Source organism: Zingiber officinale, chromosome 9B (genome assembly GCF_018446385.1).
Source record: "Zingiber officinale cultivar Zhangliang chromosome 9B, Zo_v1.1, whole genome shotgun sequence".
Classification (NCBI taxonomy): Eukaryota; Viridiplantae; Streptophyta; class Magnoliopsida; order Zingiberales; family Zingiberaceae; genus Zingiber; species Zingiber officinale.
Window position 1 is genome coordinate 95,208,111 of NC_056003.1, and position 13,094 is coordinate 95,221,204.

The 13,094-nt window shown below is 38.4% G+C and overlaps 1 protein-coding gene across 1 annotated transcript; it reads left to right on the top strand.

Annotated features, from left to right (window-relative positions):
• The first annotated feature begins 1,594 nt into the window (after positions 1-1,594).
• On the top strand, positions 1,595-3,010 carry LOC122024324 (pollen-specific leucine-rich repeat extensin-like protein 2). The gene has a single exon (XM_042582931.1). It carries the CDS (start codon positions 1,707-1,709, stop codon positions 2,790-2,792), a length of 1,086 nt encoding a protein of 361 aa, XP_042438865.1. The 5' UTR covers positions 1,595-1,706; the 3' UTR covers positions 2,793-3,010.
• The last annotated feature ends 10,084 nt before the right edge of the window (positions 3,011-13,094 follow it).

A 13,094-nucleotide genomic window follows, 5' to 3' on the forward strand; every position in this document is an offset into this window, starting at 1 on the left:
GGGTGATTCAGGGGCCCAGACTAGGGTCAACTCAGAGTTGACTTCCTGTCCGGGTCTTCCGCTCCAGCTCCGCTCCGGGTAATTTCGGCCATCCGGAATAAGGCTCACCTGAACTCATTTTTCCGGCCTTCTCGAGCAACCTTCCACTCTGGCTTCTCGTCCCTCGGAATCGCCGCGCGCTTCCTTCTCGTCCACCAGCATACTCTTCCGCAGCACCTCGCCCCTCGGATGCACCGAGCCCATCAACTCTCTTTCGCGTTGTCCTTCTCGCTAGCTGTGTCTTTTGCTCGACTTCTTGTGCTCCTAAGGTCCTGCACACTTAGACATAAGGATCAAACCACAACAGGACCTAACTTGACTTGGTTGATCACATCAAAACTACCATGAGGTACTTACATAGTGGAGGTGCTCAGGGGTGGTCTAGGCGCTTGGAATGGCCTATATAAGAGGCTTTGACCAGCAGTTCAAAAACATCAATTGCTACAACTTTTGTATTCAAGCGCTGCTCTGAAAAGCTTTCTACGATGCCAAAACACTACACCGACGACTATGCCAAAACTTCAACACAAAGTCGCCAGTATATTTGTATTTGTTTATTTGCACTTTAATTATCTATCTCTTTGTAATTATTCAAGCTAATAGTAGATTGTCCAACGAAAGTACTCAGTGAGTGCAAACCTTGAAATAAGAGTCGTTGACAGCTCCAAATCAAGTAAAACACTTGTTTTCCTTTTTCTTGTGTTTTCTTTTTTTTTCTCACTTTGTCCATTCTTCTATTTTGTACTCATTTGTGAAAGGTCAAAGAAGAAGAAAAATTTCTAAAATCACATAATTCACTTCTCTTTCATGTGCAAACGATCCTACAATATCTGATAGTTGTTGCAAACCTATGGGCGCCTTAAAGACGAGATCTTCGAAGAAAGACTAAGGCCCATCAAATAGAGTATGTTGTCGATCAATGAGTGAGGAGAAATCTAGAAGGAAAAGATTTTTCCCAACATCCTCAAAATTAATCTATTTTTTTACCAATGTATCTTGGCCATCTTAGCTCTAAGGCTTCTACACTCACCATTTTAGAGGAGAACATCTTCTCCATCAACCTAAAAGTGAGACGATGTTGTCCTAGATTAATCATATCTGTCGATAGAACAATCAGCTTATTGATGGATGATACCTTCAACAAAGCTTATTGATGGATGATACCTTCAACAAATTAACACGTCTGGTAAATTTCTCCATATTTATAACAAACTCTATAGCTAGACCTACGATCTAGAAGAAAGAACCTATATGTCAATAGGATAATGCATTTCATAAAAATTATAGGAGACAAAGAGAGCTACAATAATTTTTTTAATAACTCTTCGAACCAACAATTAATTTTGAGATGACCCATCTAACTTCACAAAATAATTTTCAATTACTTATCAACGTAAATTAAAAAACTACTCGTAAAATTTAACTCAAACTATCAAACGTTCTATTTCCCACTATAAGAAAACTCGTTTATAATGTGTTCAGATGAGATTCAAATATGAAATAAATGATAAATTTGTTTTTATAATATTATCATTCAGTTTTGACCGTCAACGTCGTCGACCAACCTCATCCATTCTCTGTGCGCTTCTTCTTCTTCTTCTTCTTCTTCTCATCTCGCTCTCGATCCCGTCGCTTCTCATCGATTCGTTTTAGGTTCACGCCAATCGATGGAATCTGCTCGGCGCCACCCTCCGCCTTCGTCGTCGTCGACAAGGTTGCTCGACCTCGAGGTCAACGTCGTCTCGGCCAAGCACCTTAAAAACGTCAACTGGCGTAACGGCGATCTCAAGCCCTACGTCGTCGCCTACCTCGACCCCGACCGCCGCGCCGCCACCAAACCTGACGACGCGGGATCCACCCGCCCCGTCTGGAACGAGCGCCTTGCGCTCCCCCTCCCGCTTCCGTCTCTGGAAACCCTATTTTTCCTCACCTTGGACGTCTTCCACTCCAAGCCCTCGGAGACCCCCAAACCCCTCGTCGGCACCGCCAGATCTCCTCTCAAGGAGCTCCTCGATCCCGAAGCCTTCGCCGCCTACGCCTCTGGAGGCGGCAGCGTCAGCGGCGGCGGCGGGACCTCGCCGATCCGCACCCTCGAGCTCCGGCGCCCTTCCGGTCGGCCTCAGGGAAAGATCCGCATCAAGCTAGCCTTGCGAGAGCGCCCCAGTCCCACAATCGAACCCGACCCCACCGGCCACTTTGCTCCACCACCTCCTTCCAGCTATTATTACTCCTCCAACGCTCCTCCCTTCCCTTCTCCTTCGCTGTCCTCTCATCTTCCGCATCACTCAGCTAGAGATTATCGCACCTTCTCGCCACCTCCTTCTTCTCTCCCTCCTTACGGTCACCCTCCGCCCCAGCCACACCTTCACCCTTCGCAATATCCCTATGGGAGCTACCCCGATCCCTACTCCTCTGGCTACTATTCCCCTGCTTCCTCCACCTACTACTCTGCGCCACCAGCTCCAGCCCCTGCCCCAACCCCAGCCCATCAGTACTACGATCGGGCATCTAGCTATGGTGGTCCATCTGCACCTGCAGGCTATTCGGTTGGGTACTCTTCTTATGACAATAAGCCAAAAGGAGTCAGAGCAGGAGTGGCGACAGGAGGAACAACAGTTGGGGCGGTGGCTGGAGCATTAGGCGGGTTAGCGCTGGAGGAAGGACTGAAACACGAGGAGGAAAAGGTCGCTGAAAAGGTGGCGAATGATTTCTCAGCAAGGGATGATTACAGTGGCCATCGTGCTGATTACTAATCACTTCCCGCTTCAGTTTTACACCCGCTTGTTGTTTACAGTCAGAAGGCTTAGTGTTGCGGTGCTGCAAGCAGCCAAGATGAATAAACTACGCCGGTTTGATTTCTCTTTCCAATATGTATATGTCGACTCTGCTATCATTCTCAATGGACAAAAGCCACTGCTGTGCTATTATATATCTTTACTAAATGGAATTTGTTATAGCATGCTTCCCCGGACACAGGTTCTATAGTGATCTTATGGAGGAAGGATCCATCATGCCAATATTATTTTCAAAATTCTACTAGCACAGATACCAAATATCTATTATATTGCATTTGAAAATTACAGTGTTGAATGTATTGAAATGCAGAACATGTTATACTGTGATTTATATAGTCATATACTGTCATTTTGAATTTTATTGTATATAGTCACATACTATAATCCTTTCAAAACTATAGAATATGGTTATACAAAAATTATAGTACGTTTGTATATATATAAGACTGAATTATATGATTATTTAAAAACAAATTTTAATGTACTGTGGTTATGTACATTTTCTATTGTGATTTTAAATGCAGTATAATGGAAACCTTATGATCTGTGCTAGTGGAACTTTAGGATTTGTATTTTCATGATACAATCTTTCCCTATAAGAACACCTATAGAGGATGAGGGCTCCATAGAATTTATATCATGCTTAATTAATCTCTTATTTTGGGTCTTATATGATATATCTCTGCTGTTGAATTTTCTCTTATGAACTAAATATTACATCTTTTTTATATATATTTACCTTTAGCTATACCTTAATAGTTTTGTTATGATTACATAGCTACCAGTGAATTTGCCTATACTATGAATAGTTTGATTGTGATTATGTTGTTACTGGTGAATTTTCTGTTATGAACTGAATATTACATCTCTTTCGGTTATGTTCCTGACGTTTTAATACTTTGTCTCAAGTAATTTTGTTAGGATTATATTTTTTACCTTTATCCTGAATAGGTGATTATGTTGCTTTGTTAATCTATAGAAATTCATTGAGAATTGGTGCATTAGAAAAATTGAAGTCAAACTTACTGTAGCATGCCAGTCTTCCGTCTACAATTCTGAGGCCATGTTTACTTATTAAAGCAAGTGTTCTTAAACATTGATCGGGTATCAATCCAATCAAGTTGCATCAAACATTTGACATTTCAATTAGTTCCTTACTGGAAGTAACGAGTCACCAGAGGGGGTTTATGAAGCCTAAGATTAAGTGTTCAACCATTCATTTGAACCGAACATTTCAAGTAGTAGTTCAAGCCTATAAGTTATTGGCTGCTTTAACATTGGCTGAGCCATACACAATGTAATTACAAAAATTCTACTTCTAGTTTCTGTTTGCTGGTGATCCAGTTGGAAAGAGCTGTAGCTGTTGTTCAACCTCACATGCCAGAAAGATGATTCTCTGTGTTGGTAAATTTGGGTTCTTGGTTTTCATGAAGACACCAAGCTTGTAGAGAAGGTTTCCCATAGGAAATTGCCATTTAAACTAGTAAATCTTATGGTGTCCATGAATCTACTATCATTAAATTAATTTTAAGCATTGTGCACGCTAAATGTTTGTTCTCTTCCACAAAATTCAGAAACTATGAGCATGCTAGATTGCATTAACTGTTGAAGGTAGGTGGCTTCATGTCTATTGTTCCTGATCCAGGAGAGAATCCAAAATTGAGATTTTTTAAGTAATTATCCGTTAATTAAGTTTAGTTTATTTTTTATATTTAATTTTCTCCTAAATCTTAGGAACCGAGTTTTGATAGTTAATTTATTCTAAATCTTAGGGAATAAGTCTAGTTGATTATTTTTCTGTTTAGATTTTTTTTTAGGATTTTGAGAGCTATATAAACCTATGCTTAGATGATGTTTGGGACAAGTTATTTTGATATTGAATCAATTGGTTTCACTTAAGTCACGTTACGACTACATTTCTTTTGTTCTTTATTTCCCGCTCTTATTTTCTCAAGAAGATTTTTTTTTTTTAAAATCTATCTTGGACTACTTCTTATTTCGTATTTCTTTATTGTTTCTCCTTAATCCCTCTGTAACCTCACGCCCCAGAATAATCTATATTCTGCTCGGCGTCAGTTGGTATCAGAGCTCATTAAGATCCAATGGAGGGTTGTCGTGGACGTGGTCATGATCGTGAAAGGCAGGTTCCGGCTGAGGAAGCCTCACATTGTGGTCGTAGCACCCAAGATGAGATTCAGTATCTACAGAGATAAGTCACAAAGTTATCTCAACGTCTAGCGATACGAGAACGTAAATATCGTAAGTTCCTTTATTCCCCTTTTAAAAAATCTCTAATTTCCAATTGAGAAGAGTTGTCCAAGCACAAATTTGGTTTCGAGAAATACGGGTTCAACCACCCCACCACCTACAACTTCGAGAGAACACCAACTCCCCAGTGCCTCTACGTCCCCCCTTCCTCTCACGGCAGCGGAGACAACCATGAGGATGCGGACCTCGACAACATCGAGTACGACTAGTCCTACTCTCTCGATCATCCAATTGTAGGAGGCAGCGAAGACGACGACAAGATCGAATTATTCGGTGATCCAATTTACGACAAAGACGAGATCGAAGCACTAGGCGAACCGATATTTGATGATGAAGTTGACGAGGTACTCTATGGTGACGACCATGAGATTTTGGTCTTATTTGAGGATGCAGTTTGTGCCGTATCGGAAGACAATGCGAAGAAAAGGGAGACTATAGATGTTGAAGACATTAGTTTGAACTCGAGGACGAGTTCTTTTCAACTTGGGGCGTCTGATGCCATCCAGTGACACAATCATCTCGAACCATCCAACATGGTTATGTTCCCCTTGGAGTTGTTACGAGAAGAAAATAAAGCTACCAACTTTCCTTTTGAATCTAGAAGAAGGACGATCGAGGTTACTTACAAGGAAGATGATGAGTCCGTGGTCTTCTGACGTGGTTGCACTCTATTCGGAGTCTGGACGAGATGGAATCTCTTCAGATTTGGTAACTAATAACTCTACACTATTTTCTATGTCTAGATTTTTGAACAAGATGAAGCACGAAGACATGGTCTATACTTTGCTTCCTTATAAAAGCGATAAAATAGATCTAGACTTGGATCTACCAGCTGAGGTGCAACAACTCCTATTCGACTTTGCTAATTTGATGGCTGAAGACCTTCCTCTAGGAGAGACATTCAACACTAGATTGACCTCGTTCCGGGGTCAAGCTTACCTAACCGGCCTGCATACCGTGCTAGCCCTAAGGATTCTGAAAAACTACAATCACAAGTTGTGGAACTATTGAGACAAGGTTATACTCGTGAGAGTATGAGCTCTTGTGCAGTCCCTTCCCTACTCGTGCCAAAGAAAGACGGTTCGTAGTGCATGTGTATTGATAGTAGAACCATTACCACAATCACGGTGAAGTATATATTTCCGATTCCTCGCTTAGATGACATGTTGGATCAACTTTCCAGTTCAAAGATCTTCTCCAAGATTGATCTTAGGAGTGGATACCACCAAATTCGAATCAAGCCCGGAGATAAATGGAAGACCGTCTTCAAGACACAACATGGGTTGTACGAGTGGATGGTCATGCCTTTCGGACTATCCAATGCACCCAACACGTTCATGAGATTCATGCATCAAGTCTTATGACCTTTCATGGGAAGATTCGTGGTTATATACTTGGACAACATCCTCATTTATAGCCCGACACGTGCTTTGCACCTTGATCACCTTCGCATTGTTTTTGAGAAGCTAAAGGCGGAACACTTGTTCAACAACAACAGGAAGTGTTCTTTCTTCACAACCTCAGTTTTGTTTCTTGGATTTATAGTTTCTACCGATAGTGTTCGTGCAGATCCATCAAAAATAAATGCAGTTTTAGAGTGGCCGCAGCCAAAAACCATTCACGACATCCGAAATTTTCATGGATTAGCCTCTTTCTATCGTCGATTCATCTAGAATTTCAGCACCTTAATTGCTCTTATCACTGAGTATCTCAAGGGGCACGGGTTCAAGTGGATTGAAGCGGCTACAACTAGTTTTCAACTGGTGAAGAAAAAGATGACCAAAGCACTTGTCCTAGTACTTCCAGAGTTCACATTCACGCTGAAGCATCAATCCAGGATTCTTAATTGTGTTGCAGATGCTCTAAGCTGTCATTCTTCCCTGCTTACTACCATGAGCATTAAGGTTGTCAGCTTTGAATCTTTCTTAGATATACAACACATTATCAGTGAATTGCATAATGAATGACACTTTGACCGAGATAAGACATTAGCCCTCATCTCTTCCGACTTCTATTGGACTAAGCTAACTAGTGACATAGCTCATTTCGTGGATCGTTGCTTTGTTTGTCAGCAATCTAAGGGAATCCTCACCAATGCGGACTCTATTCTAAGTTGTGGTGGACCGATTATCAAAATGACTCACTTGGCATGCAAAAAAACCATGGATGTTGTTCGGATTGCCACCCTCTTCTTCAAAGAGATTGTGCGTTTACACGATATTCCTCAAACTATTACTTTGGATCGTGATACTAAATTTGTCAGTCAATTTTGGAAGACTTTATGGGAAAAGTTAGGGACAAAGTTAAACTTCAGCAGCGCCTATCACCCTCATACAGATGGCCAGGCCGAGGTAGTGAATTGGAGCTTAGGAAATCTTTTGAGATGTCTCACAAGAACCAAACCGAAGCAATGGAATCTAGTTTTACCTCAAACAGAATTCGCATACAATAGATCAAAGAACAGGACCACTGGTTTGAGTCCTTTCGAAGTTGTTTATGGACGAAACCCATCTGGGGTACTGGATTTAGTCCCTATTTCGCGTCCCGGATAAACTAACCCCAAGGCTGAGGAGATGGCCGAGCATCTTCGAGTAATTCATGAGGAAGTTAAGCAAGCTATTCAAGAAAGTAACACCGAATACAAGATTAGGGCAGATCGGCATCGACGTAAGGTTCTTTTTGACATTGGTGATATGGTTTGGGCTGTATTAACTCATGACCGTTCCCTGTTGGTGAATACAAGAAGCTCAAAGATCGAAAGATTGGACAGATTGGACCTTGCAAGATACTAGAAAAGATTAATGACAATGCCTACAGGTTGCGACTTCCTAGCCATTTAAAAACTTCTGATGTTTTTAATGTAAAACACCTAAGTCAGTGCTCTGGAACCGGATACACCCACTCTAAACTTGAGGACGAGTTCTTTTCAACTCCAGGCCACTGATGCAGGAGAGAATCCAAAATTGGGGGTTTTTTAAGTAGTTATCCGTAAATTAAGTTTAGTTTATTTTTTATATTTAATTTTGTCATAAATCTTAGGAATCGAGTCTTGATAATTAATTTATCCTAAATCTTAGGAAATAAGTCTAGTTAATTATTTTTCTGTTTAGATTTTTTTGAGGATTTTAAGAGCTATATAAACCTATGCTTAGATGATATTTGGGGACAAGTTATTTTGATATTGAATCAATTGGTTTCGCTTAAGTCATATTACGACTACATCTCTTTTGTTCTTTATTTCCCGTTCTTATTTTCTCTAGAAGGGTTTTTTTTTTAAAACCTATCTTGTGCTACTTCTTATTTCGTTATTTCTCTCTTGTTTCTTCTTAATTCTTCTGTAACTTCACGCCCCAGAATAATCTATATTATGCTCGGCGTCAGTTTCCTTATGAACAAATGTGATGGTCTATTTAAATATATAAATTGGTGTCAATTAATTTCAAGAACTTGAAAGTAAGAAAAAGAGAAATTCGTTCAGTATAGTAAGTATGCATAAAAAAGTCTTTCTTTCTTTCTTGGGATATAAAGTATGAGAAGTGATTAAAATATTCTTCTACAAGTAATATTCAACATCCCCTTGATGATAATGTGGATTCATAACCTTATTTGAACGTGAGCTTTAAGACTTTTATATGTGAAAGTGTATAGTTGTAGTTTCCAGTTTATGGTAGATAAGTATTTTATGATTAAGCCCTCATGGATTCATCTAACATTTGCAAATGTGATGGAATATACATGAGGTTTGCTTACTATTTTTTCAACTGGATATCCATATGATGCACTTTCATTGTGCTAACAAGGTTTGCCTTATGATCGTCATGTTAGATCGTGTAAGATTCTTTCAGACTAATGGTTGCTTGTATGACTTGATAATGAAATGCCATATTATACTTACACTTTGGTTAAACACCATAATTAAAGGGTGCATTTCATTGTATTACATCGTGCTTTTCCAGAACACAATCACTTTTTAAACTTTTTAATAGCAGTGCGCAAGTCACTTAACTGTACACTGCCTTCTGTTTAACTTGATTAATTTTGTTAGTGCCAGGTTTGGGCTTTCAGGGAGCTTCAGGTTTGTATCTTGCTTCCATATTTTTTAGTTTTACAGAACCTTTTTTTTTTACAATATATACTGCTTGTCCAGGTATCTCTGTATCACTTTTTATGTTTTTTTTTTACCTGATTCAACCTCAATAGCCGCATCAACGATTGTTTCTCCAGAGGTGGTAATTTCTTTTATATGTATAGAAAACCAGGTTAGCTCAATTCTTGCTTTTCACCACTAGTTATACATGATGATTCCAGTGCTCATGCATTATTTGCAGTGTGACCAATTTCTAATACATTTGCTTCCGTATGCTCCATCCCAAGTTTGTTTTGGGCAGTTGCCCTAATCATGTCCTGGACACACTGAGGCCCTCTTTTAAAAATGCCTACGATATTCAAAATATCTTTAATATAGTTTGTATGTTTATTTATTTTTATAATCGAGAGTAATGGCCCTTTCATATTCAAATTGTGTTTCTTTCCATTTTCTCTAGCACGCTTCAGCGTTGCCAGTTGGCTGTCATTACTAAAACCTTATTTGTCAGTGTCTTCCATAGGAAACTATTCAAAATCTTACTCAGAAACAACATTCATATCAATATTGTCTAACCTATTTGAAGTTGAAAATTTATGTATTTTTTGTAAGAATATGATGACTTCAAAAATAAGGGTGACAGATGGGGTGGAGAGGGAGTCAAAATAGATAAAGAGTCCAAAAGGGAGCATGTGTTTTGATATTCTTATCTTTCAATTCTAATAATTATTTCTTTGTCTTACTCATAATGTATCATGAAATTATTAGTTGAAACTTTATTCAGTAATATTATCATATAGAAATTCAAATTTCACAATATTAGTTGAGACTTAGTTGGGTCGGTTTTAAACACCTAACTTAACCGTAAATAAATAAATAAACAAATAAATAAGCCCGAGGTTTTGAAAAACATCAAAACGAACCCTATGGTTTGAGGAACATCAAAAATCCCTTTGGTACGATATAAATAGTTCAAAGACCTCCCTTATTGATAGAAAAAAAATAAATAGAAACGGTGAGACGATCATCTATTAAAATTTGTTGATAATTATACCCTCTTAGTCTCAACAAAGTGTAATCATCCTCGTAGTAATTGTTAGGACTCTTGATGGCCAGCAAGAGGGGGTAAAATATCTAAATATTTTTTTAAAAAATAGAATCTTTTTCGATCTTTTGAAATAATAAAACACTTGTATAAAAAGAATTGTTAAACTAATAAAAAGAAAGAGCTTACAAATTTTTATTTGGTTACAATAAGAAAGGTTATTAATTCTAGACTCTGAAGCACTACTCAAATTCTCCTTTCGTCGTAGGCGGATAAGTCTTTTACAAGCGTTGGAAGCACACAAAGTAGTAGAACACTTAAAGAAATTCGTATACAAGTGATTCTAGATTACTAAGATCAGGACTATATTTATAGTCCTGATCGGAACATCTGGAAGGGTTCCAGGCACTTGGACGTGAATAGAATTTTATCCTCGTAGCTATGAATCACGCCACGTCATGATTTGATAGAGTTTTGGGTCCGAACGTCCGGAAGGGGTCTGGGCGCTCGGAGTCCTAGGGCCCAGATCCAAAAGTCAACATCTTGTTGATTTTTGGTCCGGGTCTTCTGCTTTGGTTTCGTTCGCTTGGGTCCGGGTCTTCCATTCCACCTTCGCTCGTCTGGGTGATTTTAGCCATATAGAATAGGGTTCACCCGAACCCATTTTTCGTCCTTCTCGAGCATGCTTCCGTTTCGATTTCTCGTTCCTCAGAAATGTCACACGCTTCCTTCTCGTCCGTCGGCGTACTCTTCCACAGCACCTCGTCCTTCGGACGCATCAAATTCGTTGACTCTCTTTCGTGTCGTCCTTTTCGCTAGCTTCGTCTTTCACTTGATTTTCTGTACTTCTAAGTTCCTGTACATTTAGACACAGGGGTTAAATCATAGTGGGACCTAATTTAACCTCATCGATCACATCAAAATTATCTCAGAGTATTTATAATCTTTCTCTTTTTGATGTGAGCAATTCAAGTTAAGTTAGGGAAGAAAACAACCAAATAATAGAGATATTTTGTAAAAAAAATGTAAAAAAAGTCTATCTCTATCTTCTACCTCCCCTTAGACTTTACTTATAATTCTCCTCCTTTGATCACATTAAAAATGGGGTAAAAAAATAATTTAGAAATAAATCTAAAATAAAATCTAAGGGAGATAAAGTTTAAAATGACTATTATCGAGATAAGTAGGAAAATGTAAATTTCAAAAAGTTAAATTTTGGAAAATATTTTTAAATTGAACTCTTCTTTCTCTGAAAAATTAAGATCAGATTAATTTGAATCAGAAATTTTGCAAGACAATTTATTTGAAAGCATTAGATAATTTTATAACAGTTAAATGCTTAACAGTTAGGGAATTGAGCATTCATTTCAGTAATTGACTTCCAAGCTGTGGCGAGACACTAGATCTTCTTGGTTATTGGAACAATAACCATTTCTAGACAATGCCTTTTAAAGAAATTAAATATTTAATTTTCTTTCTAAAAGCCCTAGGTTTAACCAAAAAAATAAGTCATGCAAAAAAAGATAATTTTAATTTAAACACGACTTTGGAATCCAAAATAGATTCCTTCCTACCGGATTAATAAAAAACTTTCTAGGAATATACTTCTGTGATATTCTCTTATGATATTTAAGGTATCAATTTAGGTTTCTATAATTTTTCCAGATATTTTGATTATCATATGCGAAGTTTCTTAATTTTTCAATTTGGTCCTTCAAATTTTCATTTTTATCTTTTAATTTATCATATATTTTTAGGGGGCATGCATTTACTAGGATTGTTCTTAATTCAAAAACTTCCTTTTTCAAATTATATTTTTCATTTTTGGCTTACATAGCGATCTGTTCATTGATTTAATACCTGAATATAATTGGTTAGGGGTAGTAAACATATCTCACTTAGATCTGTTCTAAGGCTTGTTTCTTCCTCCTCGCTGTAACTTTATTTTGATGAGTCTCCCCCCTTCATTTATGCTCTCCTGCTAGTGGCTTGCCATCAGTGTAAGTCCAGCGCACTCCTCCAGATCTGATTCTGATGATGACTCGTCCCACATCACCTTCAGGATTTTGTGCTTTGATGTAGTTGGTCCCTTCTTGTTGTCCTTCTTCAGCTTTGCCTAGTTATCCTTGATGTGCTCCTCTTCATTGTAGTCATAACATCTTACCTTCCATGCTCTTCTTTTCTTAGTTTGTATCTGACTAAACTTATTAGTTTTTAAAAATTTCTTGAATTTCCTTACCATTTATGTTGTTTCATCATCCTCGAAGGGGTTGTCGACGTCTGATTCATCCTGATTTTGTGCTTTGATGTAGTTGGTCCCTTCTTGTTGTCCTTCTTCAGCTTTGCCTAGTTATCCTTGATGTGCTCCTCTTCATTGTAGTCATAACATCTTACCTTCCATGCTCTTCTTTTCTTAGTTTGTATCTGACTAAACTTATTAGTTTTTAAAAATTTTTTGAATTTCCTTACCATTTATGTTGTTTCATCATCCTCGAAGGGGTTGTCGGCGTTTGATTCATCCTTGACTTTTAGAGCAATATTATTTGATTTATCTATTTCCTGAGAATCTATACAACGAGATTCGTGAAGTTCAAAAGTTGAAAATAAGCTTTTAAGAGTACAAACCTCAAGATCCTTAGAGATGTAGTAAGTATTTACTAAGGCTGACCACTCTTGAGTTCTTGGAAAAGAGTTAAGTGCGTACCTTAAGGAGTCACGATTTGTTACCTTTTCTCCGAGGTTGTTGAGCTGAGTGATTAGGTCCTTGATCTTTGCATGGATTTGGGCTACTTTCTCTCCCTTGTTCATTCGGAGGTTCGTCAGTTGGCTTCGTAGGATGTCCCGCTTTACCAGTTGGGCTTTC